The sequence below is a fragment of the Homalodisca vitripennis genome, chromosome 6 (genome assembly GCF_021130785.1).
Source record: "Homalodisca vitripennis isolate AUS2020 chromosome 6, UT_GWSS_2.1, whole genome shotgun sequence".
Classification (NCBI taxonomy): domain Eukaryota; kingdom Metazoa; phylum Arthropoda; class Insecta; order Hemiptera; family Cicadellidae; genus Homalodisca; species Homalodisca vitripennis.
The window spans coordinates 63,491,186-63,514,286 of NC_060212.1; the positions used below are offsets into that span (position 1 = coordinate 63,491,186).

The window sequence follows — 23,101 nt, forward strand, 5'->3', positions numbered from 1 at the left end:
CATCGAAGGATGCCTTGGTCCGGATGACGAAAAATAGCACCAATGCGAAAATATGAACACAGGTCAGATAATTTTCAGACAGACCTCGTATTTAAATGCCAGACGACACATCCTATTGTAGTTATAACGCATACCGTGACTAATTTGTAGATGTCTGGGCAACATATTTGCTTCAATCAAAGAACTGTTGACACAGTTCTTATTTAGTTAACATCTTTACTAACACAAGACCACTCTTTTAAATATTACCCTGTAAGCAAGTCTACCAAATCCACTTTGATACCCTTCATTATTTTCAAGAATGATTTTTTTTCTCATTAAAGTTACTCAACGATGTAGGGACACATCCTTTCATTCATTTATTTATAAATCTGGAATCTCTATTTCGTTCCTGATTTTAAGCGTTCCTCTATTAACGTTCATAATGCTAAATGTTTTTCTCATTCCAAAACCAAGCATAACCCTATCACGGTTTTTAATGTAATGCTACGTTTATAGCAATTATGTAAAAGTGTGCTGCTGCCGTAATATGTTATATTTTTCCTGTTTTATTCTGTTGTCTAATATATATTGTGCAAGAAGCACTCCTACGAAAACTGGATGTTAGACAAGTATTTCTGGCGTTTTCTACTAGATGTCAGCACTTCCTTGGTCCTCTTTTATGAGAGTTTACACCTTCGTGAGTTCGTTGTACTCACACAGTGCAGATAGCTATTGTGTGTTGTTGCATGTAACCTGGGGTATGTTATGGTTTTATTTTTAATGTTTAATGTACCATAGAAATATCCTATGCACAAATAGCCGACTGGCCTTAGTTTGTATGATAATGACATGGACACGGACTGTTATTTAGTAGACAATAACTAAAAAATAACAAAGCTCAAAAGACGCTAAAAATAACTTTTTTGATAAAAACTCTACAAAACCTGTCTCTGTAAGAAGCAGAAAAAATTGTAAAACAACAAATTTAGGTAGAAAAATAAAACTGTTAAGGGGTTACCTAATTGTACAATATAACTAACTGAATTTGCCAAGTGATACATTATCAATCCTTTTGTGCCGTGTTTTTCTGTCAACTTCTAACGGATCATATTACTTTAATAAATATGTAACAAATTAAAAATAAACAATAATTTATACTAATGTATGAGGGATATTAATTTAAATTTATATTAACAATAACTAGTATTGGTGGGAAATTGAGTAATGTATTCATATGAACCATAAAGCATTTGGTATATAAACACTGTGTATTGTAATGAAGACTATTTAAAAAAATTATAACAAATAAAAACAAACAATAATTTACTTTAATGAATAAGAAATAGTAATCTAAATCTATATAACAATATCTACTTTTATTTAAGACGTAAAGAAACAATTCCACAGTTAAATATCTCATGCCATAAAAGAACATATTCATTGGTTGCCAAAGTCACGTTATAGTAAGCAAGCATCTTGAGTAGAATTCCCATGAAGGCCAGTTAGCTGTTACCTGCCAACCGAACTACATCAATTGCCACAACGTGAGACACCAATAAATTTCAACTACTTCTTCTTCAATAAACTGAACTACTTAAATTGATGCAACAACGTGAGGCACCAATATTCATATATGTTTACACAGAACTACTTTAACCTGTATTGGTTTGACCCTTTGCTCGAATAGCTCACAACTGCAGTATTTCCAGGAGTCAATCCAATTAGCTTCTATTTCAGACTATAATACATATTCAATATAATACACACAATATAATATTGACAAGGCTAATATTCAAATCTGTTACAGTATTTTGATTGGAATAAATCCTGGAGTTATTTCTCTGTTTTTCCAAGTGCCCTGTGGACATGGAATATCTCAAGTAATTATTCTAATGCTCTGTAAAGAAAGAGAGGAGTTATCTTTCCAACCCTTCTCCTTCTACGTAAAAATAAGCCTGCTCTTTCTACCCTAACAAAAAAGTTATGATAAAACCGGTTTTTTTTTTAAGAGAGTAAGGCGTTATGGAAACCTTACTCATTTCTATGTAGTTTTACTAAAAACTAGATCATGTAATGTGAATGGCTTACCTCATGAACTGAATCCCAAATAGAAGCCCAGGACTGACTCAGATCCTTCTGAGACCGATCAAACTTTTTCTGTGCCACTTTTACTAACTCTATTGATTCCTTTAACAGTCAGTAAACACTAATAATGAAAATCATATTAATAATTTATACAGAGAGTTTTAATCTATAATATGTGTAATTTTTTAGGATTGTCCATAAATATGTAACTTTTCTTTTACTTATAGAAAATTCTACAAAATCCACCCTTATGAATTCTGAGATGTTTATCTCATCAAATTTATTCAAAATTCACATACTTTTTTCAGAGAGGATTCCATATAGAAAAAATACAGGACCACACTCGGAAGGAGAATCAGGATACTCCATTCGTCATTTTGTATAATATTTTCCATATTCGTGAATATTCAAATGAATAATTTTTTCTTATTAATGAATCATATCAAAGTATCACATGATGAGATAAGCCAGGTATATGTCGTCTGTTAATTACGGTAACAGTTTGAGTGGGGAATTGTTCATTCTGATGTAATTCAATGTCAGTTATTTTTGTGAGCAAAGTAAATCAAGACTGACATGCTTGTCTCTTGTATTATTTGGCAACTTGTACTATTTTAAGAAGAACAAAGGAAAGGGCAAGGAATTTGGTGGATGCAGAGAAAAATTCTTGAACAAGAATAAAAATCTTTATTTCACTTAACCAACAACACATAAAAACAGTATAAAAATATAATGTCACCTGATTCAAAACCTGGTAAATGTTTCTGTTACGGAATTCACATGACAATATATAATAATGATGTAAACACATTATGAATATTACTATACAGTAGATGTGTGAGATCATGATTACATAACTCTCATCTCAGTTGATAATATTCTCTAAAACATCCACAGCACGTTTATACTTTACAAGTAATTGGATTTTTAATTAACCACTGAGGATTCGATAAAACTATGAATCAACTTTGTAATTTTTATTCAAAATATTTTGTAAAGTGAGATATAAATGGGTTTATATAAAAAATTTCAAAGCAATTAAAATATCTCTGTATGCTTAATACCATGTATTTAAACAAAGTAATGGCATAACAAATAAATATAAGAATTAATGTTTTAAACAATTATGCTTTGAGTCATGGAATTTACTCACATTACTGATAATAACAAAATAAAAGTACAAGGATGGTTTTACTTTTCAACCTCCGATCTCATGAAGTGACGATTAGACAAGTGGCAGGTCAGAAGTGAGCGCAGTAGTGTATAGTAGCACATCTTCCCCGCCGCATCTGTCACTGCCGAGTTTAAGTAGTCAGTTTGCACTGAGCTGCAGTCACGAGTGTTTTCATTTCCCGTAAGCAGAAGGGAACGGTGCAGCAGAAATCCACCGGAAAATGTACCGTGTTCACTAATAATATTTTCTCTGTAACTGTAAACACAGCACATTCTCCGATGAATTTCCACTGCACTATTCCCTTTTGCTTGCAGGAAACAAATAACACTCCTCAATTCATATTTGATGGGAGAATCAATAGAGGCAGCCGTGTTTATGCGACTGCAGCTCAGCGCAAAATAGCTACTTGATCACCGTAGTAGCAGGGAAGATGCGCGATTGACTACTGCGCAAACTGCAGACCTGCAACCTATCTGGCCGTCTATTAACACTTTGTACCCTGGGCCCTTAATACATGTTTCGGCGTGGCTCCCTGGGGGTTTTATGATGATTTAAAAAAATTCTGTGTTATTACAGTAATTATGTTATAAACTCATACTATATATCTTTTTAAATATAGAGATACATACTTTTTTTAAATGTATACAAATATAAAGTTTATTTTCAAAATAAAATTATTACATAATATTGAATGTTACGTAAAAAATACAAAAAAAGTTTTTGCTACATAGCTTGTTAGTTCAGGTAGTTCGCCTTAGTGTGGTAATTTTTAAAGCACAATGGTCTGAATCAAATACAGGATCTCGCACATTTTCGTTTAGACCGTTCATAAAATCAATATTTGGTCCCAGGCGTGTATCAAAATCATCGTAATTTTCCGACTCGGAGTTAAACAAAAGATCGCGAATTGCATCACTTTTGATTTCATCACCCATATTATTTAAACTCGAAAATAATAAGTAAAGAATATAAAAGAAAATCAACGGAAAGTCGAGAAGAAAGAACAAAGCGAGTGTAAATACAAAACAAAACACACGGATAACCTCACATTGCTTACATTTGCCTTTACTTCATTCAGTAAGAAACTAAAGTTCTGATTTTTTTCAAACAGTTAAATTCACATTTAGAATACATTATAATAACATTTGCTTCAGTATATGTCAGCAAGATTTGTAGAAAACTTAGTAAGACATCACTAAGACTCACAACGTGAAACACTACAAAGCAAACTGACAGTACCGAAGATCAGCCGCGGCGCCTACGATCAGCTGTCTAGACTCGCTTGTAATACGACGATAAATATACGTATTTCATTACTAAAACGTGACCCAGGGATCTCAAAACCAACAAATACGAACTTAGACAACCAATGAACATAATCAAAATGTTTGAATTAAAAAATAAGATGACTGAGCTAAATAATACAATTAAATAACACAACCCGAGCTATACTCGGGCACCGGTAGCAGGCGCTGCCGACGCGGCCCGACCTATACTCGGGCTCAGGGTACAAAGTGTTAAAAACAAAAACTGCCCTTGTATTTAATTTATTTTTAATCAAAAAGTAACACCCACAAAGCAGTTAAAACGAATCTTTAATAAAGATTACTGTAACTTTAACACCATCTATAAATGAATAAAACACTATTGGTATGCAAGTGTGCCTTTTATTTTAGATGTGTTTTATTCAGTGGCAGGGCTGGCTTGTATGTACATGAGAAACAATACAGAACAGTTAGCTAGGAAAGGGTTTTACCATCTCTCTATCTCAGTTCACAAATAGTCCTCCCCAGGATTTACCTGAGGAGAGCAGGATGTCTGTTTTTTAAAGAAACTTAAGTGGTTTTGATTAATAAATCTTTATGTTCTGTTCTTTTAATTTTCTTGAAACTATGTTAATAGTACTGTATCATATGCTATTTACTATTTAATCAGCAAAGTTGTTTAAAATTACTTAGTTTAGTTTATTAGAAAAATATTATATATTGATGCATTCTACTGTAACTTATACATAGAACGGAAAATAAAGATTTATTGATTTTACTGTGTACAACTGTGTATCTAGAGTATGTTTGTGATGTCAAGCATGTTACTTTCGCTTACCCTTGCTCAACATGACTTATTATTTTGTTTTTCACATTCTAACCAAGCGTTAGTGGGCTACCAAATTCAATTAATCCTGCATTTCAATGAATAAAAAATATAGTTATTGAAATGAACTAAAGAGCAGTTTGGTGTTAAAACGAAAGATAATAAAGTACCCAGTCATTCTATTCTCTTAACGTTAAATAATACATCAAACTATGAATTTTGTGGCTAGCTCAATTAAGTTAATTAATTTTACTCTCAAAGTATGCGTTTATTGTGATCCTGCATAGAGAAAAAACACAATTATATATGGTATACAGAATGGTTATTTCTTTGTGTAACTTTTGGATATGTAAAAAACAATTTTTTTAATCACCTTAAAATGCAGAGATTTGAATTTTCATGACTGTGAAAAATACTCCCTGTTCACAAATTTAAAATTTTTCAGTAAGTATTGGATTTCTGAGTGTTACTGGAGTTTCAAGGGAATACTGTTTTGTTGTATTTAGTATGGCCATAAGAGTATTAAAAACTCTATTTCAAGATTAGGCTTTGATCTGATTGCTCTTACTTAGATTGAGAAATTTCACACCTTCATGAATTTACAGGGATATTTTGTGATTGCCCTAACATGGCCACGGACCATCACCAATTAATTGTAAAGCCAAAACATTGCAATAGGATTTTATGACTTTTGCACTACTTTACTTTACTACGTTTATGAAATGTCCGAAACTGGTAACAAGGTTACCTTTTAGATAAGTGAATATTTTAAAGTATTGTATTAACAAAATTACTTATTTTCTTATCTACATAGTAAAACATAGAAATTGATATGGTACTATAGGATTTTAAAGTTTTTTTGTGAAGGTTAAATTGTGAAATGATCTTTTACACGATTTTTGTGGTGTCCTTTTACGCAGCATAAACTCCGTAAGATGCCCATGGATTTCCAATGATTAAATTAACTCAATAAAAAAAATATTTGGCATAGGTTTATACAACTTTACCACAATGGTTATGATATTATTTATCTATATGTTCATTATTTACATCTAAAACCATTTTGATTAGATTACTTAATCAATAACAAAAATTAAATTACTTTTAAGATACTAAAAATTAATTTGCTTACAGCCACGTAAACTAAAATCAGATTGGTTTGTGACCTAAAGTACATTGAGATTGATAGTTAACAATCTTAAATAACAATAACTATTAAAGCTTATGACATCCATCACAATAAAGATGCTAATGTTACCAAGATGAAATGCTTAGCCTCTCGGAATGTGCAGATCATCTCACCTTGCACGGTCCTGTGCTCGAAGGTACCAAATTACAACATTCAATGGATTCTCTCAGTTCTTCAAGCATTGTTGTGATGCACTTTTTGAACTGTAACAGAATTTTGAATTAGTTCACAAACAAAAATAAATTTTGTCAAAAATACAACAAAAGATTTCTTCTATAAAAGACTAGAAATTGTACTGAAATTTCTTTTCATATTAACAAGTTCATGACGACGAATAATTTCCAGACTTTTTTATATGCCGTAAAATTTGTCAACAGTAATGGCAAAAACCACAATTGGTTTTTTTACATTAAAACCGATTTTAACTGTCTAAATATAGTAAGAAAAGTATGTAGGTTTCACAGTTTCGCTCAAAAAAATTATCGGGTACATAACGGCAGTTGTGAAAGAATGGATGTACCCAATGGGGTACACATCGTCAACGTGTTACAGGTTTCTAAAGTCTAGGTTGGTTTTTTTGGGTTTGAACTGTAGATTTTACACAAATTTTTGTTAAATGGTTTTTATCCAGATGTGGCTAATAACATTTTTCACCATTTAGGGTAAGTGGTTAATATTGAATCAAAGCTAGAAGGAATCAATGTTATTTTTTAGAATTAAAAAAATATTGTTTTAAAGAAGTATTTGTAAATTTAAATAATATTTATTGCTTTCTACCACAGCTTAAGACGCAATCCTTCCTAGAAAGATAAGAACCAGAAGATTCCAGCCCACCCAACGTTAAGTCATGGACTCTACCAAGCACTTAAGCGTAACTTGTGAAATTTGCACATAGATGCATTTGTCTCAAAACTTGATTCAATCATTTTTACACTTAAAAGAGTAAACTCTGTCTGTATGACAAAAGCATTGAAAATGTCGTAACATGCTATGTTTGAATACCACCTCGGATATGGCATCATATTTTGGGATGGATCATTGTGTGATAACAAACAATGCAATTTTATTAATGCAGAATCGAACAATAAGTGCCATGATAGTACACTCATCTAGAGAAAGCTACAGAAAAAGTTATACAGAATTTATATATAATTGGAAATATAGCTAATATACTGGGACATTTGTGAACATGATAATTGTTATAATATTTGATAATTAATAGATTAAACTATAAACAGAGACAGTATTTACACATATCTTGGATGAGTTCATTATCCAGTCTCAACCAATAAAATTATGGAGGCTGTTCTTAGGACTTTCGTTATGCAAACTTTTAATTCGATTGTATCTCAACATAAACCCAAATTTATGTGTTTTTAGAAATGCTAAGTATTTTTAAACAACTTTAACTTTTACACCTTTTATTAAATATTTTAAGGTTTCAAAACTGCAGGAATGGTGGAGAACATGATAATTGCCAAAATTTCTTTTCCTGAACTTTTCCCACCATAGCTATGTGATGTGTAGAAGAGGTTGCTAGACCGTAATTAGAGATTGTGTCTAAAACATGGTAGTTTGCTCAAGTTTGCACCTGATAAGATAATAAAAATACCTCTCATCTAGATTGCATTATATTTTGTAATCTAGGTGTCTCTGATGTCAAAACGATGTAGAGTTCATTCTGAGCTTCTTCGTTTTCAACATTTTTTGGATCTCTTTAGACGAACGTGACTACAGATTTGAGGAGTCAAGTCTGTGACAGCATCAGATTCCAGACGCTGGACTAAGAGAAAGGTGAACTGAAGCTAAGCTCAACACTGAGATACTCTGAAGAAATTTGTGTCCAAACTCAACATTGAGATACTTTGAAGGAATTTGTGTCCAAACTCAAAACTCAATCAAATCTTTACTGCTGGTGGACTAGAGGGAATCATAACCAAGACAAAGTCAGCCAGAAAACAAGATTAATGGCTTCTTTATGGATAACAGTGATTATTTTCTTGCAACAATCCCACCTGATCAGCCATTTGGTGGTGGTTTGTAAGTCACATTTGAGTTGTATGTCACAGAATTTGAGTATTGAAAGATATTCTATATTACTAACTTTGCCTTTTAAAATAATACATTTAACATTAAAAATATTGGAGCTCTACTAAAAGTTTGTTTACCCAGTAGAGATCACTTCTGGCTGGTTTATACCTTCCAGTTGAACCTACCACTGGGCATAGCAAAAACTGATGTGTCACTTAAATTTGGGCAACCTCATGGATGTCCAGAAGCGACTCATCATTAACCACAAAGTTTGAGATTCTGAGGTGCAAGGGTAATTCGATAGGTCTTGTCTACTGCGGGAGATGACTGTTGGAGTTAATGGGGTTTGTTCCCTAAATATCAGAGGTTCTTGCTAGCCTCAATAAGGGTGTGCCACCCCCCCCTGCCTGCTTTAACTACCCTGGCCTCCCTTTCTTCCGGGGGGACATGACTTTGAGGTTAGTGCCCTAATTATTGCTCATGAATTTCGAAGGATGCAGCCCCTACCCCCTAACCTTACCCATCCTGAATACCCTGTCACTCACGAAGCAGCCCTAAGGTTCTTATAGGACTAAGTGCAATTTATAAGCTTCATGACCTAAGAAAACAAAAAAAAAAGAAAAGTTTGATGCTTTTGTGAATACTGCAACACAAAATTTTACGGGTGATATTATTTATGACAGACAATGGTAATATTGTGTCTCTAGCCTTTACCTCCTCAGGAACATTGCCAGAGGCACACTGCTGTGAGATGTTCTCTGTAAACCAGTCCACTTGTTGTCGTATCCTGTACAGAGCGTTGGGTGCCTCCCGGTACTGCTGAAGCTGGTTCTTCAGGCAACCAATGGTGTGTTCTTTCTGTTCCAGCTGTTCTGTCAGGTGTTCCAGGTGTGACAGCGATCTCTCCTTGATCCCCAGAACCTCTACCAGCGTCTCCTGCCGATCAACAATAGTGCAGCTGTAATCCACTAGTGTCTAGATTTCAATCGTTCAAAATTGAAGAAAATTGTCAAAGATTACTTGCACTGACAACAGATTTGACTTGCAAAACATTAATAAACAGAAACAGAATATCCAATAGTTCTGTCACTCAAAAAAGGGCACCAAATGCCCTTTATGCCAGTTATGGTATCTACTAACTGGAGTGCACACAATACCCTGCTCAACACATAGGCCTAACGTACAACAGTCAACACAACAACAAACTAGATCTAAAAAACAAATAAAAGGCACTAAATTACCTACTTTAATAACTGTTTCACAACAATGTACACCAATGAACCCAATTTGAGGAAACAGGAGTTTACCAGTGGGCTATCTAAACCCAAACCTAATTTTCTATTTGAGTCTTCTCCCTCCTTTGTAGCCTTACTTAAGAACTAGTAAGGCTAAAATAGCATATCATGCTTTTTTAGAATCTCATCTCCGTTATGGTATCTTGGTTTGAGGAAACTCTTCAATAGGCAACCTACATCGCATCTTAGTAATCCAGAAAAAGGCAGCAACTGCACTGACTGGCTTACAACAGAGAGACAGTTGTTGTCCATTCTTTGTCAACTTATCAATATTGACGGTCACGGCTCTTTATATTCTGGAAGCGGTTACCTTTGTTCACAATAACGGACTATCAAGAGGTCGTGACATCCATCATTACAACACTCGAAGGGCAGAAAACTTTCATCTTCCTGTGCATCGAATTGCCCTGTTTGAGGAGAAGCCATCATACATGGGTATGAAGCTGTGGAACTATTTACCAGAAGATCTGAAGAAGCGTAAAATAAAGACTTTCAGGAGTGAAGTAAAGAAGTGGCTGCTAGAAAATCCCTTCTACATCATTGAAGAATATCTAGAAAGAGATGTTTTATGGAAAAAACCAGACCAATTTATTGTATACAAATTTTAATATTGTTAGTTTTAAGGACGCTGTTACTAATCTCTATGAATATGTAAATAAATAAAGAATATTGTAAAATGAACTGTGTAGAGACAGTGCGTGAAATGGACATCAGAACCTCTTTTTCTTACAATTTGGTAAACACTCACTATTTTAGTAATTAGTTTTTATACAAGTGTTCAGCGAAGACTCTTTCACCACTTGATGACAAAATCCGACAACTGTCTGTGTAGCAGAGGCAATAATGTTCAGCTGTTACTTCAGTCTGTAACATTTACAGGCCTCATTGTAAAGAAGCACTGAGTATGAGGCAATAATGTTCAGCTGTTACTTCAGTCTGTAACATTTACAGGCCTCATTGTAAAGAAGCACTGAGTATGAGGCAATAATGTTCAGCTGTTACTTCAGTCTGTAACATTTACAGGCCTCATTGTAAAGAAGCACTGAGTATGAGGCAATAATGTTCAGCTGACTTCAGTCTGTAACATTTACAGATGTAAAGAAGCACTGAGTATGAGGCAATAATGTTCAGCTTCAATAATGTAACTTCATTCTGTTATAGCTACTCTAAAAATATCTCCATTAGTGATGAACAAATCCAGAATTTTCAATCTTAAATCCGAATGTTTAAAAAATTGATTCCCGATCCTCAATTCTAATACTTATTTTTACCCTATGTACGATTTTAACAAAATAATCACCAATCTAATTTTTGTCATTCTTCAACCCTTGGAAATTACCTCATAACACAAAATGTATTTCAAGTATACTACTCTAATTTTAAGAAATTTGCCAAGGTTCAGGGAAATAACAAACAAACAAAAATCTAAATCATATCCTCTACCTTCTACTTTTATTTGACACATTATAACATGGGCTTCCAGAATACATTACCTTTAAACTAGCTAGTATCGATTGTTTAACCTATAACAGCACCATGTAGGCTTTGTATCCACAGGGATACGTTGATTGTTAATTTTTTACTGTATTATCTGGGCTGATATGGGTTAATCTACAAAAATCTAGGTATATTATGTATCACTTATAAAATGTATTTTAAACTTAAAATATTAAAACTAGCCATGATAAAAAATATTAAGATATAAACAAACATACATATATTCGATATAAGATATGTATTTATGCATTTAAACTAATTGCAACAGAAACCAAGCTTTTTTTCCTGTCAAGTAGCTGATGTCTGTGAATACATGGACATTACACAAAAATAACATTGAAAACAAAAATATAATTTACAAAAGTACAATGATTTGTTATCTATTTACGCTTGTTCATACACAAAGTATGACGGAAACACATTTTGCAATCAGCAATTTTCCTACTGCTTATCAGCCAATAATTAATGATGTGGTGAATCTTCATTGACTGTCGAATTCTGTAGATAATTTCTCGAGTACAAATCTTTGTTGAAGATTTGGTGGATTCAAGATTTGGTTTCAAACGTTACTAATTTCCATTCACTACATCATTAAAAATAATATTGTCAAAACTATCATTATACATGATAGTTATATGATGATAGAGCCGTGCTGGCTTGATAATTCCTGAATGAATACAGTATAGCAATAAAATTTGGTACATCGTTACTGCTTGTAAATCTACTTATAGAAGTAACTACCATTTTTTGTCATACCAAGGGGGATGGTCCACAAGGAATCAATCAGAAGGAAATCTTAAAATGAGAGCATAGGTCGAATAGTACATGAAATTAAAGGTCTTTATTAGTAGAGTACAATGCCGCGAATCCAACCTCAAAAGGTTCACTCTTTAAACATTGAACGGGTTTAAAGTTAGAAACATTTACAATGTTGATCCTGTTCTAGACGATTTAATGCTATTGTCTTGGCGTAAGTTGTGAAAGTTAAACTTAGTAAATAAATACTGGATTTAAGAAGAAGTTTTTAAGGTAGTTAGTGACCCTTCATGTCTAATGGAGGATGGTTTAGAGTTTGGCAACAAATTTAGCGTAAGAATAGAAACATCCTGTTTCTTTCACAATCCTTGGGTCATCAAAAACAAACTAAACTACACTTTTTGATGTTTCTGGTGCCTGAATAGAATTTATCACTGACAAACTTTTCCATTTATTAGTAGTAGCATCTAGCCCTCTGACTGAACAAGCCAGCCATTTATGGAATCTTTGCGTTCATTCCTGTTGACTTATTCTGTAGTAGATACTTGTTTTTATAATTAAAAATAAAACTGGTTGAATTTACTGTGATGTATATTTTATAATTGATGTTAAGTTTTAATAACACATCACAACACAGGAATTGGTATCAAATTACAATTGTGTTATTAGTATTTGAATTTAATTTTGTGGAAAGGCCCACCCCTACTTTTCAACTCGTCATAACGGATGCGTAGTTATCCGTCAGAAGGGGACTTTTTTCCTCCAATTACAATCCTCCCTAAGCGGACATCCAGTTTCTTCAATTATCTAAGGCCAGTACTTTATTATGATTTTAAAATAATCTATTTTCCTAGTGAAAATACACAATGTATGGTCACATTTATCATAATTCCAGAAAATTTAAATTTATTTAAAAACAAGATATAAACAGGAATCAGCATCCAACTGAGAGTAAGCCGATACTTAGCCGGACACAATGGAGAGGGTCCCACTATTGCCAACAACTTGCTGTATGGTACTGAAAACAACATTATAAATATTGTACTGATTGATTTGACAAAGAATTATTATTGATATTTAGGTTGACAGCACTTCAGGGAGGATTTATGGGGTCTTTCAAATTTTCCTCATTAATGGGGGAAAGAATTACAGCTATTACAGTAAACTGCTGGTCGGGACCGCGTGGAGGAGGACTTCTACTACCAAGAATTGTATAACTGATACTGCAGTACTTTTTTTTGTTTTCTTGGTATCAGAATATGAGCAAAGACACAGATCCTCTCAGAGACTGTTTTGCAAACGTTAGTCTGGCAAGAGCAATGTTTGTTCTCCTAACCTCTGGAGAAGGTCAAGATGTGGTTGACGTTGTGTTCTGAATCTTTGTACTTCTATATTGTATTTGCATGACAACTTTTTGATATGCAGGACGTTTGTACCAATTTTTCATGTACAGTTGTAACGCACCCTATATTCCTTTTTTTTCTTAATACTATTATATTTTTATTTCAAACATACAAATCTATTATGTTTTTTAAGAATATAACCAACTTTGGAACTAAGATGTCTCACATCTGACTCTTATCTTACAGTGAAAAATTAGTTCTTAAACTGAAAAAGTATTAAAAGCAAAAAATAAAAATTCAATAAAAACTATTAGTAAGTTTTATTTACAAAAATATGAAAAATAAATATATAACAAGTAAATAAAAGTAATGAATTCATGTTTGTGTGGTTTCCTGCGTATGGACACACACAGTTGTCCACACGGAAATGTCACCATGGACGGGACAATAATGTGTTTTCTCCAAGACCAGTTCGGGGTCAGACTCTTGTCTCGTCGGACTGGTCTCAGTGCCTCTACTGACACGAGTTATTGCACTGTGGCGTCTCAGTATTGTATCCACCTCCTTGCTCACGTCCACCAGGTTCCTGATCAGTTCATTGTTCTTCACCTCAAAGTCACCCACTGACTGTGGTGAGTCTGTCAATGGTTTGGGACAGGTAAGCTTGCTATTGGTGGGGTAAAGGCCAAGGAACTCAAGCTGTGGAAAATAGCAGATGTGAGCATATAGTTCGTAAATTAATTACTACTCTATGTAAAGTAAGTTAATTAAAGATGTCGTATTTTACCAGGCGAAGTTAGGGCTAAGAAGCCTTCTCTAACACAACCTGGAGACCAACGGCTTAATAGTGAGTTCCAGACTCCACCAATAGGCGGGCAGGTGAGCTGCTTGCAAGGACAGGATCGCTCAGCGGTCACCCATCCAAGCAGCAGCCACGCTCGACGTTGCTTGATCTGGTTATCTTGCGATAACCATTGTACTTGCTACACTGCGCCATTGGCATTTAGTATGTTGATCAGACTAGTGATAAAAGTATATACTGTTGAGTAAAGGGGACCAAAGGCCAACATTTCTTCAACCTGCAGTATATTTAAAAAGATATAATACCCTATTAAAATACAAAACTTGTTATTGGAAGTAAAATTTTTTGTAGCTACATAGGCCTAGAATAAATTTAAAATATAATAAACTATTATAAAATATAGTAATGTATATACTTTATAATCAATAGTTTGCTAAAAATTAGTTTTTTACTGATAAAATGGTAAAATAAATATGAGCTAAAAGGGAAAACAGGTGAAAAAATCTAATTGAGAATGGTTAAAAACTGTTTGTAAGATTTTGGTTTAAGTCGCATTTATGCAGAGGTATGACCTTTGAAGATCAATTTTTCCTTGTTATACTTGTATTCAATACAAGTAAGTTCATGTTACTATTTGCTAAACTTGATAGCTTGATGTTCAAGTCCAATGTATTTGTGTTTTCATGTTCTTTTTTTCATGTATTTGGTACCTTAAGTATTTTGTTTTATACTACAAGATAAAACTCTTTGAATATTATCAGCACACTTTATACGCTTTCCAATGATTATAAGCATTTCTATAGCTTGACATATGTCTGGAGAGGAAATGAAGCGTGTGTCACACACCATTCGATGCCCTGCAGTCTGACTCACCTTACTTCGAGCAACCTTGACCTCCTTACGCAGCTCTTTGATGATATCATCCTTGAAGTGAGTCTGCATGTCAGCCTGTCTCAACAGGTCCTCCAGGGCTGCCACCTACAGAGAAGCACATAGCAAATTAACCTTTCAATTACTTATCGCTGAAGGCACATAGCAGTCATCGTTAGGAAAATTGATCTGTATGATGTAACTGATAAGAAAACAAAGATCCTGGTATACATAGCAAAAATTTTGGCTTCATTCATATCATAACACAACTATTGATGAAATGAAAGACTAAGGTTGACTATTGGTCAAAAAAATATAAAGCTCCTATGTAAATATGTTGTGTGCTGTTTGTGTGTTGGTGGCACAGGATGACACCTTGATATGTTGAGAATATGAATTTACATTTCTCATATAAAGGAAAGTGATACACAAAAGTCAACCAGGCTGTGATCCTCATGTAAAAATACAATCCATTCTAGATATGGTTAACTTTGTGTTATGTTCAACATAAAAATCTGAGCTTGGTAAAAGTACTGGGATGAGAAGTAATTGTACATTTATGCACACCAACAATCGACATACAAGGTTTAGAGTAAAAAAATTCAACTTGTGGACCCCAAAACATTTTATGATCTTGGAATAGAGTTGTGCTTCGGCAAGGATTACTTGGGAGAGGTGTGAAGGCTAATATGTCAACACAGAAAGGTCAGGACTACCGTGTTACAACAGAGGAGTGAGGGCTACCGTTTCATCACAGAGGGGAAATTACTTCCGTGTCATCAAAGAGGTATGAGGGCTACTGTGTCATCAGTGAGGTGTAAGGACTACTGTGTTATCACATAGAGGTGAGAGCTATCATGTCATCACAGAGGGGTGTGGACTACCGTGTCAACACAGAAAGGTGAGGACTACAGTGTCACAACAGAGGAGTGAGGGCTTATATGGTTAGAGGTTTGCCCTATATATTGATTTTAAATATTACAATTTACCTGTTATTAGTTATATTATTGCCAAAATTTCAACAAGATGACAAATTATGTGTAAATTAACATGCTCACCCTTAAAGAAATTGTACCATAAGCATTGTACAAATTAACTATATAAACTAATAATACACCTTTATTTTGAAATTTCTATATAACAGCCACAAGCGAAATCTACTTTCTTTTGACAGCCTGAAGAGATATTTTTATATTTGTATTAACTGGCCCAGGTTAAATGTAAGAAATTATCTATCTGTCCTCAATGTAGTGAGCTGGAATGATTAAAACTCTCACAGGAGGTGAAAATTTATGGAGCTAGTCATCTCATGAACTCTCAGCCTCATTATGTTATGTCTCATCATTATCTAATCCTCATAGAGTATATAGATACCTCTCTTCGCAGTGCCAAGATCTGATCATGTTTCTCCGCAACTTCCGCTGTTAGAGCTGACCTCATATCTCTCGCATTCTGTACATACAACAGATGTTATTGTTAATCACAGGGAAAGAAGCAGCAAAATTAAAGATGTTAATTAAACTTCATAAAGTTAGTGTGACTTAAAGTGAATGATGTATTTAAATGACTGTCATCTTGTTTATTACAAGAAGTGGGGTAGTAAAACCAGATCAACAAGTATATTTATACTTGCGTATATTTATATTTATATCTGCAGCACACCAACTAGCACGCAATATTTGTTCAAGGGATTGTGTATAAGAATCAAGCTCATTCATTTCTAGGAGGACCAAATTTTTACACAAGATTTCTTAAATTCACTCCTTTTCCCTCTGATTTATTTTTTGACTGAACTACTATTGTGTTTGGCTAACCTAAAAGGACTCACCAATTAATAGTCTATTTTAAAAAACAAAATTTTATGAATTCTTAGTATTTTCTACCAAGTTAATACTAAATTTTATCCATGTTAAATATCTTAATAGTTATTATTGTTAATTTATATAGATCTGTTGGTTGTTTAGTTATTGTTGTTATAAATTATATAGATCTATATATTTACTGGTAGGCTGGATTGAGTAGGTAGAATCTGAATTGTTTGTTTTAGTTTTAGTTTAGAATATGTTAGTAACTTGACGAAGTCTATTGTACAGTTGAATGTGTTTAAAGACCAATAAAGATCTTGAATCTTGAAAAAAATTTAAATGACAGATAAGTAGTTCCAACAAAATATTTTAACGGCCATTGCACTGTAGTAAAATGTTTTTCCCTTGATATAAACTTGAAAAGGTAGACAGATAGTATGGTACTCTCTTTTCATAATACAATATCTATTTTTTTTTTTTTTTTTAATGCATAAACAAGACAGCAGGAAAATATTCCATAATTATACGTAAGACAATTGAGCCTGCTCACTTTAAAAGTGGAAGCCTATTAGGTAAGGTGAAAATAAATCAGACCTTCTCACTGGCAACAAGATCACTCCTCAAACGTTTCACATTGCAGTCAGCTTCTTTCAGTTTCTTTTTTAACTGAGACACTTCCTTCTCCATATGGCACAGTTGGGTTTGTGTTATCTCCAGCTGAAATAAATAAAACAAACTAGTAACAAGAGATACACTACACAGTACCATAGTAAGCACAGACATTGATAATCTTAAATCTTGCACAGGATGACACAAAGCTGACTGACGTGTTTTAAATATTCATAATAAAAGAGTGAAAGTAAATAATAAAAAATGTATATAAACAAATTTAGGTACACTATTTATAACCATCAGTTCTAATAATTACATCAAGCTTTATATGACTTTCATTTATTATAATGTGTTGTAGCAAATGTTCCTGAAGTTGCTATACAAGCTGGCTCCATAGGTCCATCTAAACAATGACCACTACTTCATCAACAATGACTAACTTCAGTTGTTGATATGTCTCCTGAACAGTCTTTCAGGAACCATCACAAAAAATTCTGGAATCCATTTGGGTGTTTGTCTTAAAAACAATGATTTGTCTCTTTTCCAAATGCTGAAACTTTTGTTTGTTTGTAGTTTTCCAAATAAAGATATAATTCCAATAATGTATTGCATAAAAACTACAACTCTTAGATAAATAGTACTCATCAATGTACCATAATTCTAGAAATGGAACTTGTTAGTGGATGTTAGTGGAAACTAATTTAAGTCCATGACATTTGAATATATGACACTATTCAGAGTCAGAATTTATTCTGTAAATACATCCTGTTTGGTAAAATCATCACGTTATGGACCCGATATTGGCTAAATTGTGATTGATTGCTGTTGTGTCAACTTACAAATGTGTATTAGAACATTCTGAGATGATGTGGTGGTTAATTTTTACTTTTTTGATTATTCAAGATCTAAAGTTTAAATATGAAACATTATTGAATATTCAGTTTTGCTCGAATAAAGTTGTTCCTATACCGTTGTGAATTGTGTTTTATTTTACATAACATTAACCCTCTAAGTGGCGGTCATTTTTGGTCTCAGTGGCAGGCCGTTTTTCGGGTAAATTGCAGTGATCGTTAAACTTATTTTTAGAAAATATTGTCTAAGTGATTACCTATCAACATTATATATTTTTGTTTTCCTTATGAACTATAGAATAAGAATAAATATATTATTTGGTTCCTTACCTGTATTTTCAGATGAATATCTTTGAAGATATGTAAAGATTTTGTTTTTGAAAAAAATATATTTTGAGTTTCTACTGTCCGTCACTTTGAAACTACTGGAGCTACAAAATAATGTCAAATGCACAGAATATACAAAATTTTATTCTAAACAAAATTACTTCCTATAAATTTTTTTCTATTTACAATAACAAAAAAATTATATGGGGAAAAACTAAAATCTATGTACAAACTTATTTTTTTACTCCGAGTCATTAGAAGGGGTTGTCTTTTCCTCCCAGTAGTGTAGGGCCTATAATAGTGGCTTAGTTTGTCATAGCACAGTGGATGAATGCCACAGTTGCAGCCTGGGCACCAGTATACACTTTTCTTTCTCTTTACTGTAGGGTCTTTTGCGCAAATTATGCAAACCCTTTCTTTTTTTCCTTCAAAATGAACAATTGCATGTTTTTTACTAGGGGCCTACACTTGGTGTGGACCTGCAACCAAAGTGTCGGGAATGGTTTCTTTTCTTACTAATTCTTGAACCACTGAATCTACAAAATCATCTCTTGCCATAGGCCTGTCTGAGTTTTGGAAATACAATATGTAGGCATTGAAAATCGCGATGTCAAGCATATTGAAAAATATCTTTTTCCAATACTTCTTGCTTTGTCTTGCGCAAGAAAGGTGATAAATACTCTTGTCACTGCTGTCCACAGCGCCCATTTTTAAGTTGTATTTATTTATAACAACTGGTTTTACTGCTTGCAGTCCACTTTTGCTGGTAATTAATTTATTTTCAGCGTGACAGCCAGTTGTCAATAAATATACAGGTTTCCTAGATTTTTTTTGTTTGTATTTTACAAGCAAAATTTCACCTTGCCTATAGTAAATACTTTCTTGCTCCCCCAACTGAGCAGCAATGATATTCTTACACAATTCTTTAGAATTCTTATTTATTGTTCCAGTCAAAAATGTTTTCTTACTTAGTAATTCACGGGCCAGTGGGAGTTTGGTGTAGTAATTATCTGTAAAAACATGATGACCTTTATTTAGAAGGTTACAAGAAGTTAACTGGTCAATTACAACTTTTTGTGTGAAATGGGCCTGGATTTTGTGTTTAAAAAGTCTTTTCCAGTGTACAATGCCACATTCAAAACATAATTTTGTGTTGCTATCACACATCTCAAATTTTTTTATCCCATACCGGGCATGTGTTTTTTATTCGGCATGTACATTATAAATACACAACGGTTTTTCATGGCTATGAGGGACTCGTCTATTGCAAGATTTTGCCCCAGGTACAAAATGCTCTTTTAGTTTTAAATTGAAATAATCATAAAATGTCCTAATTTTATTCCATGGATCAAAATTTGGATCACTACGTTGTACATTTTGAGAGCGGGCTTACATGAAACATAGAGCTAATAAGTTGAAATTTTCTCAGAGTCATGTTCTTGGGAAAAAATGGATGGTATCTATTACTTTTGGTACTCCAGTAATCTACTATGTTTTTTTGCCTTTACTAGTCCCATATTTAGTATAAATGCTATAAAGGTTTTTATTTCACTTTCTGTGAGGTCAACCCATTCTTTCAGCCTAGAAAATCGTCTAAGCTCACCAGAATTTCTTTTGTCTCTCATAGTTTTTTGCAGCATAAAAGTTAGTTTCGTTTGTTATCAGCTTCCATAGGTAGTTAGTAAAGAAAAGGTAAAAGTATTCCACAGGCCTAGAGTTTCTGGCAGGACAGTCTTTGATACCAGGGTTTCTTACGCTGAACTCAGCTTCAATATTTCTGTCTGGCTCGGGTGGAAGTACTTGGATCCAAGTAAGCGGTTGTGGGGGCTGTGGAAGTCTATGTACAAGGGGGGTTTCAGAGTCAGATGCACTTAAATCTTCATCACTAAGTTGGTTTTCGTCTTCACTGCTTGACGAAATATCTCGCAACGAAACATTATCCGGGTATTTCATCAGCGGGCACATCACTTTCCTCGTCAGAACTAATAGTTTCCTCTTGCAATATAATTCAAGAATATCACTAGAACCAACATTTTCCATGACGAACAAATAACCTAAACATTTACCGGTAACACAAACAGTACGCAAAGCCGCCAAACAAAACAGTGACGAGACGAGTAGCCAGCTGTTCTCTCGTCTTGCCGCCAAGTCAAAAGAAAACTGTTGGATTCATTTAAGCCAGTAAACATTAGTAACTTGGAATACACACTATACTATATGATATGTATAGAGGAATTTCATGGAGAATGCGATAGTTCAAACTAGGCCTAAAAATAATGGACGGTTGCGGAGCAACAGCCTTAAATGTGAAGCGATGGCTGTGACGGCGCTTGCCACTTCACGGCGGCGTGAATCGTACATCTCAGACGGGGCTTGCCACTTAGAGGGTTAAGTAACCAAAATAACTAACAATATCTAATGCATCAGATAAAGCTAAAATTTAAATTATAATGATCATTTAATGTATTATCAATTTAATCGTATCATTAACAAAATATAATGTGAAACAGTTTCAGCCCAGTAATCAACAGTTTTTGAATTCTGTAATGCCTTCAAAAAGCAAACCGAAATATTGGTAGCGCATTACTATAATCAGTCTTCTGGTTCACACTGCGTTGAGACATTGCTCACACAGTTAACTTCTTGAGATATTTCAGCCTCGTTGTGGAGAGCAATCCAGTCAACAGATGTTTAATCGAAACTGCCAATAGTCAGCAGTTGTCTGTACAGACGAGTTGAAGAGCGGAGGTTTATTGTGATTGGCTGAAGCTTAGCCAATCATCGATCAGTTATTATCAATATGGCTTCAGTATCACAGGTTGCTATCTTTTAGACAATTTCCCGGTTTTTTTTGTTGAAGTTATTTTCACTCTTCATTTCTAAAGTTTTTTCTTATTACCCTTGGATAATAGTAGGGAGTTTTTACAACTACTTTTGTTTCAAAGAATTTTATATATTTTACTCTGTCACTACATAGGCCAGATATGACAGGTTTTAATGCTTATTTTTCCATAGTAACTATTTGACCTTACTACAAACCACAACAAGCTTCATGTCAGCACTATATTAAAATTTAAAATACGCCTATCAGCTCTGTGCCACCCTGCATCATAAAAAAATAATTGGATATACAAAATTTTTATATATTATATGTGCAAATGTAGTGTATACAACTTTATTACTAAGAAACATTTAGTTTTGAGTACTTACATATGTTTATTTAAGACATGCAGAATAGAACTGAATCAAACAGCTAACTTTGTCATTCACACGAAAAGGGCCAACTTGTCAAAGATTTCCATTTATTCATCTTCTGTTTATTTTTCTTTCGCAAAAATGTAATCATACTACACTCATTAGTAAAATTAAATAAAACCTTAATTGTTTTATTAAGAGAATTCAACTAATTATAATCCATGTCGGCACATTGATTTACTGATGAACATTGACAGGAATTCTAGAAATTCTCACGGCTTGTGCAAGCATACCTATAAAGTGATTGTGCTCGCTTATGCGTTGACGGATTTCTTTTGAAAAGGTACCGTTAGGATTGGTATAAAAATGACTAAATAGTTGGTATCCTATACATTTTTTATAATTATAACGGTTTTGTATTATTTGACTTTTAAATAGAACATTTTGAAACGGGTAAAAGGATTTTGTTCATATTTTATTTTCAAAAAGGTCTATAAAAGTTTAATGCAATTCTCAAGTTTCATAACTTCATCTTAACACGTTCAAAAGATTTAATTTTTAAAATAAAAATCATATACAGATAGACGGAAAACTAAAGGTTTTAGAGCATAACTTCATATGAACTTTTTTGCTCATTTTTATGTGTAAAACAAAATCCCAAAGTATTGGAACACTTTTACAGAACACCTGTAGATCTACATCCGCATTAACAAATTATCTTAGTTCTCAAAACTAGATTATGTTAGTATATTGGAGCTCATAGATATACAACCAATTAACAAACTATTATGGTTTTGAAAAATATTGATCATATTTTCAATGTCTATATTCATGTTGTCTGCTGTGTCTATGCACACAGGTTAGGTGCTCTGTGATCAACAAACAGAAAATCACTAATAAGTGCTTACCAGATAACATAGTTTGTGCGGTTGTATGAATAATATACTCTACAAGAATATAAATGACAATTTCTTAATATTTTTTATTACTGCAGCGGATATAAATAATGTATTTACAGATACTTATACGATTTCACGTTTAAAATTCATACTATAAGTATGTTTATACACATTTTTCAGATAAAAGGTCATATCTTTTGGAAGCCAATCTTATAATCCATCAAATGGAAATAGAAGCTAGAGTATATGACTTAGTTCTTAAAATATAGCCATTTCCCTGAACCTTTCTCTTTAAAA

At 33.4% G+C, this 23,101-nt stretch overlaps 1 protein-coding gene across 5 annotated transcripts in view; it reads right to left on the reverse strand.

The window, feature by feature from the left end:
- LOC124364393 (structural maintenance of chromosomes protein 2-like) overlaps window positions 1–23,101 on the reverse strand; it is a 97,134-nt gene that overhangs the window by 60,205 nt on the left and 13,828 nt on the right. For 4 of the 5 annotated variants that reach the window (XM_046819830.1, XM_046819831.1, XM_046819834.1 and 1 more), the window contains exons 4-9: window positions 17,515–17,637; window positions 16,490–16,567; window positions 15,119–15,223; window positions 9,267–9,488; window positions 6,635–6,724; window positions 2,071–2,169 (exon numbers count right to left, since the gene is read on the reverse strand). In XM_046819830.1, the coding sequence (XP_046675786.1) occupies window positions 2,071–2,169; window positions 6,635–6,724; window positions 9,267–9,488; window positions 15,119–15,223; window positions 16,490–16,567; window positions 17,515–17,637 (717 nt within the window). The remainder of the gene's footprint in view (window positions 1–2,070; window positions 2,170–6,634; window positions 6,725–9,266; window positions 9,489–15,118; window positions 15,224–16,489; window positions 16,568–17,514; window positions 17,638–23,101) is intronic. The other variant, XM_046819835.1, reaches the window with a different exon arrangement.